Here is a 14,420-nt window from a genome sequence, read left to right as displayed (position 1 = left end):
CCTGTATTGTTAGAAAACGGTCAGAGCCATCATATTGGATCAAGCAGTGCCTCCTGCTAGCCAGGGCATGGCACAAAGCCGATCGGCAGTGACCAGGACGACAAGTGGAAATGTTTGTTTGTCTAAATAGTCTGTTTTGAGCATGAATATTCTGCGTGTTCTGAGCTCAGAGATTGTGTTCCTCACCTTGAGGACTTTATCCTGCAAATCTGGTTACTAGCACCAGTATCTCAGTCTCAGCGGTGGTGCTTCTAGACATTAAAGCAGGTGGGGTTCTGGCAGTAGTAGAGCAAAAATTGAACATGGAACAGTTTTCATTTTCTCCATAGCCTCTAAAGTTGGATCCAGATGATTCCCAGAACTGATTTGTTGGGACTACTTTTTTTTTTTTTCTTTTTTTTTTTTTTCTTTTTTTTGTCTGCTAGGATGAGAACTTTTAGGAAAATGAGCCTCAGCCTCTCACATGAGGTTGGAGACTTCTTGTCAGCTTGCCTGAGAAGTTAATGGAGAGCGATTTTTAGATCAGATTGAAGAAGATCATTTGTTTCTGGAAGTTTCAGACGGCTACTGTACGCTCTCAGTCATAATCATAATCATGGACACGATCCCCAGCGCCCCTTTGACCAAGGTGTCCTCTTCTGCAGAAGGCTGCCTCTTTGGCCAGGGATTACATTGGGCTGCTTCAGATTGCAGAGCAGGAGATGTGGGCACGGGGGGCAAACTGAATTTCCAGGCTATTATCAGCAGCCTTCTTGAAGTCTTTTCTTACCCAGAGGATTGTTGCCCACTTTCTCATGGTGAGGGAACATAGAATAATCCAATTCTGGACACTTTTGATTAATGATTTTAACGCGAGTCCTGAGGCTTCGTGGAGTAAAGTGAAAATACGTGGGGAAATAGGTCATGTTTGATCATGAGACAAGGAGAACAATCAAATGCTTTTCTTTTTGTATCTGACATCCCTCTCCATAACATGCAGCGTGATGATTGGCCACAGAGTACACAGGAGATCTTCTCGTGTGGGGAAAAAAATGCAACTATAGTTGAATAGGGGATGCTTAAATGGAGGAATTACTAGTTCTGGGAATTAAAGGTTCATATTGACTGTGTTGCAAAATATACTGTACTTCAGAAAATAGTATCCTCTTTGAATAAAGAGGTGGACCACTTGTTTATAGATTGAGCTAAATTTTTAATACAACTAATACGTATTTAGCCTTCTTCATTCCAACTGCTTACGATATGTATTGTTCTTTCATTTGCAAAGTGCGACAAGCTTATGTGTTTGTAAAACTATGAGTAATGCAACTTTAAGATTCTGCAAGTATATATTTTCTGTTATATTGAATTTTTTTTTCTCTTTAGATTTTTATTGGGCATTATCAATTAGTATCACTCACATCAATTTCTCTCGCTCTGGAGAAATAATTAATAAAACCCTTTGCTGATCTTTAGAAACTCTGCTCCCTAGTGCATCAGTGCAATGAAGTTGATTTCTGTTGTGTTTAAAACTTTGTAATTTCAAACCTGTTTTTTTTACCCTTAAAATCCTGGCTTAAGGCATGAAAGAGAGAGGGAGGGGGAAAAAAAAAGTGCTGTAGAGGTTTTATAGGACAGCAGTTTTTCTGTAGCTTTAAAGAGGTTTAATTCTATAGGGTCTTCTTTTCCCCCCCTTCTAACGATCAAGATGATTCTCGTATTATCCAAGTATTACTCAATATCTTAAGCTTTATAAGCAGTTTCTTTAACCTTTGCCAACATTTGAAAATCACTTGACATCTCTCAAACACTTAGGACATGGTTTGTTTGAAGATCCTACCCGCAGCAGGGGAGACTACTTGATCCCCATACTTAGGATCCTAACTTAGTGCTTAGCGAGGAATCGTTGCAAGACGGGGAGTTTCTTTCAGGTTGAACCTGTATGTGGTGCACTGCACTGGTACGAGGCTCACGGTGAGAGGAATTCTAGTAACATTTAAAAAAAATACGGAAACGTTAGCATTGAATCTCTCTCCTTTTTGCTAGGGGAAGAATTTGATTTAGTGTGGGATAACTCCAGCATGGGTCCTGAACTGTGTATACTGGCTATTTAACTGTGCTGCAGATTAATCCAGGTGACGTATTGCATAATCGCCGGAGCACCTGAAACCAACATGTATTTGATCTCTCAATGTAAAGCCTTCAGTGTTTCACTGCTTAACAGAGAGCGGATTTTTTTCTTCAATTGAGTTCCGAGGAAAGGAAACACCCAATTTATTACTAAAGTTGGTGGATTTATGAATCCCTGAACAGAGAAATTCTTTTACAAGAGGCCTAGATTTATATGACATTGGAAAAAGGATTATCTGATCTGAAGATCCTTAGAGGGTTGCTGTGAAAGAAAACATTAACCTATAGCTCTTGCAATTTGAAAAGTAGATTTGAAAACTTATTCCTAAAATGTGTATTAGTTCTTGCATTTTGACGTGCTATACTGGTGATACTGGAATAATGTGCTTTTTTTTGTATGACCCTTGTGTCTATGACTTTTGGAGGTTGAATTAGCAATAAATGTGGATTTATCTCATATGGGTGTTTTTTGGATTAGAATTATTATGAATTCTAAAAATGCCTTAATTATGTTTGTAGTGATACTCATAATATGCAAGATAAACAGAGTTGGTGTTTTTTATATTGCCTTCTATCTGATGTATTCTTAAAAGAAAGTATGTTTGGACGTTCATTCGTAGATCCTAGAAATTAAGCAAGACAGCAGCATTTACACCTTCACTTGGAGAAGCTGAGATGCAGGGGTTAGATGTGAGATCCTTCTAGCAGAGTCCATAAACAGTCTTGAATTTTGGTAGGAAATTCATCCTCCTCCTTTTCTATTTAAAGAAAAAAATGGAAGATTCAGATGCTAGATTTCCCATGCTCATCAAGCAGCAGGCAGTTCTCAGGTGGTTTAGTGATCCTAGGCCCGGGAACCTTTCCTGATAGAAACTTCATTGAAACTTGAAAGATTCAGTATTCTGCATTTTTTTTTAACTCTGATTTTTTTTTCTCTTTTCTCCCCTTTCCAAATGTTCAAGACAACTCTTGCTAGGATCCTTGGGTTTCTTCTGTAACATAAAAGTGCTGGATTATACTGCCTCCAGCATTAAGAGGGTATTTACCAAATTCCACCAAATTCTGCTCAGCCTTGCCCCAGTGATGAGAGTAGATGCATGTTAGTATGTTTATTTAATTAAGCAGAAACGCACATTATTTGATAATGTATGCTTTTAGTTTGAAATTGAGTGCATAAATGTTCTAGTAATTAGAACCTTTTAACAAGTCCCGGTGGCCCCATACACCATTTGCTCTGACCAATAAGCTTATAGGTGTTTTTAAAGAAAACAAAGGTGTGAGAAAAATGTTGTTTGTTTTTTGCCAAACCAAAATATTAATCTGCCCTGTTAGTGAAGTTTCTTGGCCCCACCACCGACTGCAGTTTCAGAAGTGTCATCTGCGTTTTTCAGTTCTTCCATGTATAAAGAATGCAACAGCAGTTTCCTTCAAGGTTCAGTAAGTCCTAATGTTTTGGGGGCTGTAGCCACAAGATTTGGCAAACCATTCACTTGTCATGTTAATAAAAAGGAATTGTTTCTGCCTCTTTCAGTTAGCAGCTAAATGAAGGAGTTGGATCAGCTGGATTTTGATCATAAGTCCAGATTCGCCTTGCTTGCAAGCAAATATCTTCATGCGTTTGGCAGTTTTTATCTGATTTAACTTCATTTAGAAAAAGAAATTCTATTTTTCTGTTCTACCTGCTTGGGAATTTGTGTGCTTGTTATGCTGTTCAAACCTAATCGGTTATCTTGATCTTAAAAAGAAAATTGAGCCTTTCTGTTTTTGATTTCCCCTATGCGATTCAATTGAATGAGTGTTTTTTTGAAAACTCCTTAAATTCTCTTTTTAATGGATGATGTGTTAGTATTGAGGGCTGTTTCATAACTGGTAAAATTTTATACCTTTTAAAAAGTTTTGTGTTTAGTGTGTTTTGTTTTTCACTTTGTACCCAACAGCAAGTGAGGCAATAGCAGCATGTTTCGTGATCATGTTGCTTCAACTGTTCAGGTCCTTTTTACTTGTTGATGCTTATTCTGTAGCTCCAAGCGCTTGAACTTCAAACTTGATTGCCACGTTCCTTAGCTTGAAAGTGCGGAAACTTAGACCAGACTCCCTGTAATGTAGATTGAAGCACTGTCTTGCTTGCGTGATTACTTTTGCTCCAACACAGAGATTAGGAGTTAGATCAGGTTAATGTTTGTACTATTTATGGAATAAAATAACACAAGATAGATAGTTTTCATTCTTGAAAAGAGCTTTTACCCATTCTTTATTACCTCTCTTTTAATTTTAAGAAAGTATCACCCTTGAGAAACCCTGAATAGTGGTGGCATTAATCCTGACCATTGTAATGCGGAAACCTTCTGTAAAATACTGTAATCCTCAGTGTAACTTAGCAAGAGGTCCTGTCCCTTCTAAATAAATACCCTGCTTCTCTGTATCCATAGAAAGAAAGACAGAACTTTCTTTTTCCTCCCCCCCCCCCCCTTTTTTTTTTTTTTTTTTTTTACCTCCCTTGCCTTCCACTCTTGGGGAACAGGGCAAGCTAGGTGGTCACAGGAAGCCAAGTCATGTGCTGTTTCAGGAACTAAGAAAGTTAAAAGCAAAAATCACCAGATCTGCAGCTCTGATAAGTGACTTGGGTTCGCATGGAGTTGGGTTTGCGAAGTGGGTCCACACTTGGGTTGCTCAGAGGTTCAGGATCGATGTAACTGCAGGTTTGTTCAGCTTGGCCATCGCTGTCTTCAAGGTTCCCCGTCAGAGCGTACATGAAAACCAGTAGGACAAGACACCGCCTGCTTTAAGCGTAATGGTATTTCGCCTGTCAAGCAGTAGTTCCATTGAAATGAACAAGAAATATTAAAATAGGAAGGTCTGAAAATGAGCAAACGTGGCAAATGGTGAATCCCTCGCAAATGCCCAGGCTGGGCTGGCTGTGGGCGCCAAACCAGCATTCCCGCTGCCTCCCAGGTTTGCCGACAGCAGCCTGCCTAGTAAAGCACGCAGCGGTGCACGGTGCTTCTGCGAGGGCATGAGAGGTGCGAGAGCTGTGATTTCCTTTATAATAAATGCTTCTGCTGAGCAAACAGTGAACGTTGCTATTAGAGATCCACAATAAGTGACTTTAGACTGCCAAGTGCCAGCTGCTGATGTGGTAGTTGAGCTTTTAAAATGAAAAGGCTGAATTCTGCTTGAAGATTCCTCTGAATGCTGTTGACAGTTATGCTAGGAAAGAATATAGAGTAATTTAATTCATTACTGTACTTTAAGATAACATTTATGGGTGCAGCATTAACCTTGGTGGATGCGCAGATTGCTAGGCTGGAGATGCTTTGTTTGAAGTTTTTTGGAGATCTCATATTCTTTTACTAGGTATGTGGAAAAAGATGGGGAAAAACTAGGCCCTAAAAAAGGTACAAGTGAAAAGAGAGTTCAGGAGCCATCAGCTGCTGTATCTGAATGCAAGGACAAAGGGACGATTTTGCCTTTGGCTACAGTTTGACACTTCTACTGGATTTGGTCAGAATTATCTGTGCACGTTGATGGGCAGAAATGTCATTTTTATGGTGCTCTGTATCCTCCATTGCTTTTTTTGTAATTGACTGCGTATACCAGTGCAACGATAGATGTTTTAAATTCTGACCCTGGCAGAAATGGCATACAAATACCACTATTAATACTCATGTCCATTTTAAATACGGGATTGTTTTAAGTCCTTGTAGCTCATTTTTCAGGCACTGTCCTACCTTCCAGTCTGTTTTTGCTGTCCTGCTAGCAGCATTATACCTTTCGCCTGACCCGAGGTGCTCTTCTGCTTTACTGCTCTTAGCCCCTTCTCATTTGGGGCTTCAGTACCCATTTGCGAGTGTGTAATAAATAGACTTTCGTAAGGTTTGGAAGTTGGTATAGATGTGTGCAGAGTAGACATAAATGAGCTATGGTCATCCATTTCTCTACCCTTGACTTCCTTAACTTGCCCCTGTGATCTTCAGATGTAGCGGAGGGTCCTTTGGTGGCTCCAGACCCTCTTATGCTTCTGCCTCCTCAATGCCCATCTCTCTTCTGCATCACGGAGTCTATTGCTTTTGCTTACAGCTAGGCTTTTTCCTCGACCAAAAAACTGAAAAATGACCCTTCTGCTCCAGAAAGCATGGCAGTTTCGTCTCCTCTCCCAGTCAGAGATTTTTATGCTTCTGAGTCCGTCAGTCTTCTCAGGTCGTGCAGTTTCTAGGCCTTGGGCTGATATTTGACACTAGCGTTCTCCTGTTGGGAATGAGAGGCAGGAATTGTGCTGTTCTCCAAACCCCTGCTCCACACAAAAAGCTAAAGAAAACTGAATTTGCTTAAGCTGTAACCGTTGTGTTGGAATGGGACGCTCGCAGGCTCTGACGCGAGCAGTGTGTGACATAGTCCAGACATCACACAGTGGCTCCATATAACCTGAGGCATCCACATATAAATTCAACCTGAATACATAAGCTTACATAAAGAGGATCCTTAAACTATCATGGCTAAAAATATTTGTAAAACATTGGGAAATATGTTTTGGTGTTTTAGGACGCTCTCTTCTGTCATACTCTGTTACAGATGCATTGGTCGTTTTTGCATGTTTTGATGGACATCTTTTCCATGTGAAATACTTTAATTTTCATTTGCGGTTTAAAAAGACAGAACAGAATTTTAGGGCTGGAGCCTAAAACAAAAGGCGTTGTTTCAAAACTAGACTAGACAGATCTAAAAAGTTATTGTAGGCTCGTATAAACCTGGCCAGGTTAGTCTCTGATTAGTCCACGCAAAGATTTTAAAGGTCCTTATTTGCCTGAAGAGCAGTTGTTCAATTCAGTAACTAATGTGTATTATTTATTATTAATTCAAAGCATCTTCTGCGTGTTTCTTTCCAGTATGAAAGCACATTAGCTGCTTCTGCACAAGAAAACACATGTTAATCTGTTTTTCATTATTGTCCAAAAGATTTTTCAAAAGGCAATTCATGCTGCCCCAACAACATTAAAGGCTGTAATTAAAAATAATTTTCCATTAATTTATATACATACACATTTACTTATTATGATCTTTATTGCATTTCCCTAAGTGTGCATGCAAAAACCTAAAATGCTGTTGAAGAATAAGTCAATATCCAGTATAATAATCCAATGTTGAGTGTGCCAGTACCCCAGTGTACTTCAATTAGCCATCTTTCCCAGCAAATGTGTGTGTAGAAAAATGGATCTTCTGTAGGATCTGCAGGAAAACAAAAGCTGACTTTTGTACATCAGCAGAAGAAGGGAATTCCACTATTTCACAGCTTTTACTGATAATGATCTGCTACAGATTAAAAACAAAAAGCACACATTATGGTGTTGGCAGATTGCAAAAGGACTTGCTGGTTAAAGCTGCTGTTCGGAGGAGATGAGGATGGTGTTTATTGCATCCATATGGTCTAGAGAGATGTAAGACAGGCAAGTGTCTAGGGAGATGTAATATGTCTTACTGTACTGATACAGAACATACTTTTTTGGTATGTAGGCCCCTTTTCTGCTGTCTTTCATGGATGAGAGTACAGTTGTGAAACAGTTGCCTGTAATTCAGCATGACGGTAAAAGAGATTGCTTAAGGATCCGATCCGTTTGCATGAGCAAAGCCTTAGAAATGCTGGGGTTCTTGCAGGATCACAGCTAGTGGTTGGTGCCTAACACATACATATGATGGATCTACCTTTCCTTTACCATTTATATAGTTTTCAACCCATTATCTTTTCTATTCAGCTTTGTAAATGTATTAAGGGCCTGAGTCTAAATTTAGAGTTCCATAAAAAATGTATCAAAAACCCTCTTCTGCATAGTTTATACTTAAATTTCTCTGTTTCTTTGACCTCATAATTTCTTTTAGTAAAATTTAGAACCAAACTTCTAGACACACTAAAACAGAAGAATAATAGGTTACTTTTGTGTTCATATGTACAAGTAGTTGATTGAAGAATTACAGTCTTTGACTTCTTCATAATTACCACTTGTGAAGCACTTTACATCTAGGAAAGATGACACAGTCCTTCTGCAGAAGGTCTGGCATTAAGATCTTCAAAGATCTGTTAAATATTCTGAGTTATTGATACGCTACTGCATTGCAGAAAGGGAACAAGCAAAGGAGTTGGAGGCTTACAAACCAGTCACCTCAGCCAAAACCCAAGAGAATTTCAGCAGTCAAAAGTCAGTCAGTCTTCACTGTGTCCTTTTAAAATAGTATTGAAAATCGGTGTTGTTTGTACGAATGTTACAGTTATACATTGCATTGGACTTGTATTGCAGGTGTCGTTCAACATGTAGTAACGGTGCTTGTGCTCTCTTGTTCTCCCAGGGCTGATGAAATTGAGATGATCATGACAGACCTCGAAAGAGCAAATCAGGTAGGATTTTATGTGAGTTTCTCATAAAATTCTAAGTATGATTTTTTTTTTCCTCATCTTTGGGATTTCATCAGTTTGTTTATATGCACTTAGCAATTTTTATTGTGTGGAGTAAGAAAATATGCAAATCAGTGAAAAGTACAGATCTCCAGGGATACTCCTTAAGGACTTAATGCACAGTAGAGTAGTACTTGCTATGTATTTACTTTCTAATAATTTAAGTTTCCCATTACAATTTTTCTTCTTTTTATTTTTCTAAGTACACTATGTTGGCCCCTATCAGGACACACAAGTAAATGCTATCCCAAAATTGCATCTCAGGGATTTATGTACATATTTTTGCCTTTTTGGAGGGTCTGAAGTGGATTACTCAAAAACAAGGAATTTTGACGTATGCCATTTTAACCAGGTCCACTCATGCAAACCTAATGTCAGCAGCTGAACATTACATTGCAGGCTTTATGTAAGAGGTTAAGAGTAACTCTCAGGCATAGTAATGTTTATCAGCTTGCTACGACTGAGTTAGTGCGTGGCGAATTCAAGATGCTTTTTACAACAATGTTTTTGGAAATGCTGGCGTACCAGCTTTCTATAACTAAGGTGTCCTCACACAATTGTTCCCAGGCTTTCTTGGAGCTGGGCTCTTGCTGAGGTAGTCTTTTCTCCTTGCCTGAGCTCCCTCCGACAGACTGAGACCATGCCTGCCCCTTCCATCTCCTGCATACCCTCATGCCATCGAGAGCCAGGGGCAGTAGGTGTGATGAGGTGGTTCCTGGGGTGAGGAAACTGGAACCACACTGGCATGAGGCAGGGTGAGCACTGGGGGATCCAAGAAGCTGGCAGCTCCTGGGACATCCAAGGCAGCCACGTTTCTGTCTTGTGCTGCTGCTTCTCTTTCCTTTCCTCACCCTTTCTTTGCTGGTGAAAAAATAGCAGCAATAGTAGGGCAGCCAGGCAGGACCGGGGAGGTCTCACCTAGTGCTATAGCTAGTGGATTAGCAGAAGGTGAGAAGAGCTGGTCCCTGACCTGGTGCTGGGCCTCACCTTTGGGGCTGTCTCACCTGTCAGAAGTTGCTGCTCTGACTTGCCTCAAGCCGGTGATTTTCTGATGTGTTTTAATGATGCATTATTTTTTAGCGAGGGCTGTATTGGGCTGTGTCGCACAGGAGAACAAAGAAATTGTAATTTGCTCCTGTGGATACTAATTTGGTAACTTGTCCCTGAAACTCCTCTCCTGCGTTCCTTAGCAGAGCACACATTCGTGAGAAGGGAAGACATCATGTGAAGCTTTAAAAGTGAAAGTTTTAAAAAACCCATCCAAACAAACAGCTCTTTTGGTCTATTCTATATATCGAATAACTGTTTGAGATGTCGGGGGTGAGGGGTTGCAGAGGACATCCAGAATTGCCAAATGATGTTAACTGGGGGTTGTTTCATAGAGGGAAACTTTATCGGGACTTTTTTTTTTTAATCAGCTACATGAATCCATCTATCAGGTAAGATCAGAAATCAGGAATTTTAAGGGTTGCAGATGCCCATCCTACCCTTCCTGCATGCTGGTTGCAGCCACCCAACGAAGGGACGGGCAGTCATAGGTGAGGATGGAGAGTAGTGTTGTCCCTTTCGAAGAGATCCCTATCTAGATCAATTCAGCAGTCCTTCACTCTTGTTATTCCAAGCCATGGCCTGTGTAGTGTCTTGTTCTCTGTGGTTGGATAATCACTGCAAGTATATTGTCATTTATATTAGCTCTTTATATATTGGAAAAATATTGATGAAGCTAAAGGCAGATTTGTAAGTTCTTGTGTTTACTATGTAGTCAGTAAAAGAAAATGGGTTTTACACAGTGGAATTTTTGGTTCTATCGAAAAGAAATTCTTTAGTAGATAGAGCATTAGGTATTTATAAGTGTGTTAATATGTATATGAAAATCTGTAGTCTTGTTAAAAGTTATGTGGGTGTTAAAGATGCTCTGGTAAAATTACTTTGTAATTTTTACTAAAGTGGTCTATTTTTTTAAGTTTTAGCAATGACTAGATTTACCTAGTGTGTTTATTTTAGGCAGTGATAATTAAAGAAATGACTTTGTAATTAAAGAACAGATATTTCTTGCTTCCTCATTGGCATACTAAAATGGAATATATCTATCTGTACAGAAACGGCAAAGGTATTTTTAGAAGATAATCTCCATCTTACTGGAGCAAACCTGCAATGTGCTTTTCGACATTGCTGGGATTTTTTGAATGAGTCAAGGTTGAAAGCTGCTTATGTGCGTAATCCTTATTTTGGTTGTAATTCAGCAGCTCCTGGATCCGTACGTAACCATCAGCGTGCAGTTCCTCTGAGCTGCTCTGACGGCTCACGGCCACCAGAAGAGGTGTCGCTGCCTCCTCTTCCCCATTTCTCCCGTATCTTGCTCCCGCTCCTGGCCGCTGCGGGCCTGCCCCTGTTCGTGCCAGCTTTGGCAATCATGGGACCTTTCCCTGCAGCAGATCAACTCCTTCGTTCTGCTGAAAGGCCTAAGTTTGGGGTGGCAGGGGTCTGGGTAATTTTTTTGTGCATTTTTTCCTGTTTTTTTGGAAAAAGGAGGAAAAGGAAAATTCAGTGACGGAAGAACTGGACTGCCTCTTCCCAGCAGCAGCAAAGCCGCTGGGTTAGCTCGGCTGCATTGCTGAGCCATGCCCAGAGCCCTTGCCTCGTTTAATGCTTTACCTTTGTAAAACACTTTACAAATGATAACAAAGTAATTTTTGTAGCAACATTTCTTGCAGTTTGCCTCACTATATGCCTGAAAGAAACTGGAAGAAATTAAATCCATTGCATAAGCCAAAAAGTACGTTTGCATCAGACTTAGCTGTTACTGATGCAGAAACAAGTACTTAACATAATTGTGTATTTAGTAGTTAGACTAACATTTCCTTTTACCGTTTCAGTAAGTACTTTTTCCGTTATTAAGGCCACCTTTGAAAAGTAATGCTCAACATGATTCCTCCTTTGAGGATAAATAAACTAACTTACCGATTTTGATGTGATGTTTTGCTCTTCCGAAATTACCACTGGCCTAAACTGGACTGTATTTCAGAGGAGGAATTCATGGGAAACAGCAAAAACATGCTTCTGCTGAAGACAGAAAATATATTTGCTTGAAATTTTTAAACAGCTGATATTTCTTGAAAATCTCATTCTTCCTTCTTGCCCTTCTTAAACCCGGAGTTCACATTTCTGAACTTTCCTTGCTTTACTTGCTGACACACTTCTAAGTCTTAGAGATGGGAAATGCCATTTCCTTCTCTGATTTGAGGTCAGTGAGGTGACAAGAGGGTGGACGTATTCTCGACGTTCATCTGGTTTTCTAGGTAGGGGAGCCTGGGAGGTTGAGCGATGCCATGATTTCCCCCCGTCGTGTCCAGCCAGGCAAAGCGTGACAGCTCTGTGGATCATCCTTTCAGCTCCCCACTCTGTCACCTCTCTTGTCCCTCTGTGTTTTCCTTGTTCGGCTCCTTAAAAATTTCATGCAGGAGCACTCTGGGCTTGTTGCATGATGCCAGTGCGCTGTCGTCCCCGGAAGCAATTATTAACTCTTAGAAGTAATTAACTTTAAATACCAGGGAGTGCTGTGATTTTCTGCTCAGAGAGAAAAAGGAGCAGTGATGGCAAAGTTAGGATTTCTCTTCATTGTATCGTTAACTCAAGGTATAATGGGAATTTTCCCCTTGACCAAAGAGCAGTAAATGACTAGCATGAACGGAGGGGTCGAGGTGGCGGTGGGAGCCCTGCACTGGGGACACTGGAGCTGGAGTGATGCTCAAAGGTAGGGAGAACAAAAAATGAGACACAATTGTGAAGACTTAAGACCTTAAAGACTTCAGACTTTAAATTTTGAAGACTTGAGAGGTACGAACAGAGAGGAGAGTAGGACATGAAGATGGCTGGCCTCCAAACATCTCCCGCCAGAGGAGCCATTAAACAACTCCGTAACATGTGGCTTCACCAGGGGTGGGCAGCTGGGCGGTTTTACTCCTATAGCCCTGGCTTGCTTTAGCAGTGAAACGCTCCCGTGTCAGCCACAAGGTAAAGGCAGTGTCGGCGGCAGCAGTCGAGTACGTATTCACTCTCTTTCTCCCTCTTAATCCCCAAGGTTGTGTTACTTGTATGGCTTGGTCGCAGTAAAGGATTGAAGTTAAAATATAACCAAATGCAATAGGAATTACTTATTTTCACTTTAATGATCTGCACGCTCACTAGCAAAAATACCTAAGAGTTTACCCTCCCGTTTCCATGAAGATTTAATTATTTGTTAGTTTGGGGAAGGGACTTGTTTTATTAAGATTTTATTTTGCACAATAAATCACTGCATATTTTCTGATATGCTACGAAGTATAATAATAAATAATTAAAACTAAACTACCCTTACTTGTCAAAATAAATGATTTATCGTAGTTTGGGATACAGAATTTTTGAATTTTTTATTGTTTGATTCCCAGAATATTATCATTTCCAATCAGTGATGTTAATGAAGCTCCAGTGTACTTTGCAGCATGTACAGCAGTTAGTGTGTGTGTGTGAATATATATTTTATATAAATACTTAGAGTTGACTGTTTTCTGTACCTTTGCAAGCTTATACTTTTTTCATAGATGTTTATGGCAGTAAGTCACAAACAGTTGAGATGATAAATTTATTCAAATGAATTATCCTTCTGTTTCTGCATTTTATCTGGCAACCTTGAGTTGCTCAGTTGTGCATGAGAAAAACTAAGGGTTCTGTTGAAAACTATCATTCATCTTTTATGAAAACAGAAATACTTTGGAGCGCTTTAAAAAAACAAACTCATTTTTAAGTTGTGATACTGAGTCTTAAGTTGTTGCACATGGATCAGTTTATCAACTGTGTTTTTACATTATTGATGTATCCAGATCCATTGTACTGAATGGGGGCACAGTATATAGAAACTTCTGTTACTAATGAAACAAGAAGAAATGTTCTTTCTAAAGTACATGAGAGTTTCATAAAGAATCTAGGCTGAGTCAACACCATATACTCCAAAGAAATGTAATGTTAGAGATTTTGAGTTTTGTAGAGGAAGACCTAATGATTTTAAGCATTCTTGAACTAAACTGCCACTGAAATAACATAAATATACGTAATAATATAATATGTAATAATAATAAATAAAGCAGTGTCTGCTGTAAAAGTAGAAACAAAAACTCATTAAGTCATCTTAGCTGAAATGCTGTTTTTAAGGCATTGGTTATAGCCCCTTCCTGTCTTTAACAAATCTCTTTGGAAAGTTGTTTGAAAATATGTTCCTGCTAAGTAAGATTGCTTTAAAATATGTATGGGTTTTGAGCAACAGATGAAATAAACTCTCCTCTTGCATTTGCGACACGAGTGCAATGGGATATCGGCAGTGGAAGAGCAGCGGGTAAGCTGGTTTTCCTCAAAAACTCCAAGGGTAACAAAACAAGTGACAAGGCAGTCCTTGTTTTTAGGTTTCTGTGAAGAAGGGTATTCATTTGGATATGATTCCTTCCTCTGCACCAAGGTTAACAGGTATCCTATTGGAATATCTGGGCTTTATTTCTAACACCCTTTGCAATGAGCTAGCTCTGTGCTAATGCATGTGCTCTACTGACTGCAGTCAAGTTATGGCAGTTTATAGCAGATGAGGTCATTCACTTAATCCTGTGATTTAATTTCATTATCTGTAAAATAGGAATAATAATGTTTACTTTTATAAAGTACATTGAGATCCTTGTGTGGAAAAGTGCTGTATAAAGGGAAAACACGGTTAATATTTTCATACAAACATGGGAGTTTCCTGTAAATGCCAGGCTTTCAGATGGGAATACATTTAGCTGGCAGTCTTTCAATATGGAAAGGAAAGCACAATAGCCTGAAGACAAGAATGAAGACAACCCAACCT

At 39.6% G+C, this 14,420-nt stretch overlaps 1 protein-coding gene across 2 annotated transcripts in view; it reads left to right on the top strand.

The window, feature by feature from the left end:
• The window catches only part of CUX1 (cut like homeobox 1), a 270,867-nt gene that overhangs the window by 164,237 nt on the left and 92,210 nt on the right, over nt 1-14,420 (top strand). For both annotated transcript variants that reach the window (XM_062592853.1, XM_062592854.1), the window contains exon 9: nt 8,446-8,494. In XM_062592853.1, coding sequence (XP_062448837.1) covers nt 8,446-8,494 — 49 coding nt within the window. The remainder of the gene's footprint in view (nt 1-8,445; nt 8,495-14,420) is intronic.

The sequence above is a fragment of the Rhea pennata genome, chromosome 20 (assembly GCF_028389875.1).
Source record: "Rhea pennata isolate bPtePen1 chromosome 20, bPtePen1.pri, whole genome shotgun sequence".
Lineage (NCBI taxonomy): Eukaryota > Metazoa > Chordata > Aves > Rheiformes > Rheidae > Rhea > Rhea pennata.
Note: the sequence above shows the minus strand (reverse complement) of the source record. Positions and strands in the feature narration are given on the sequence as shown.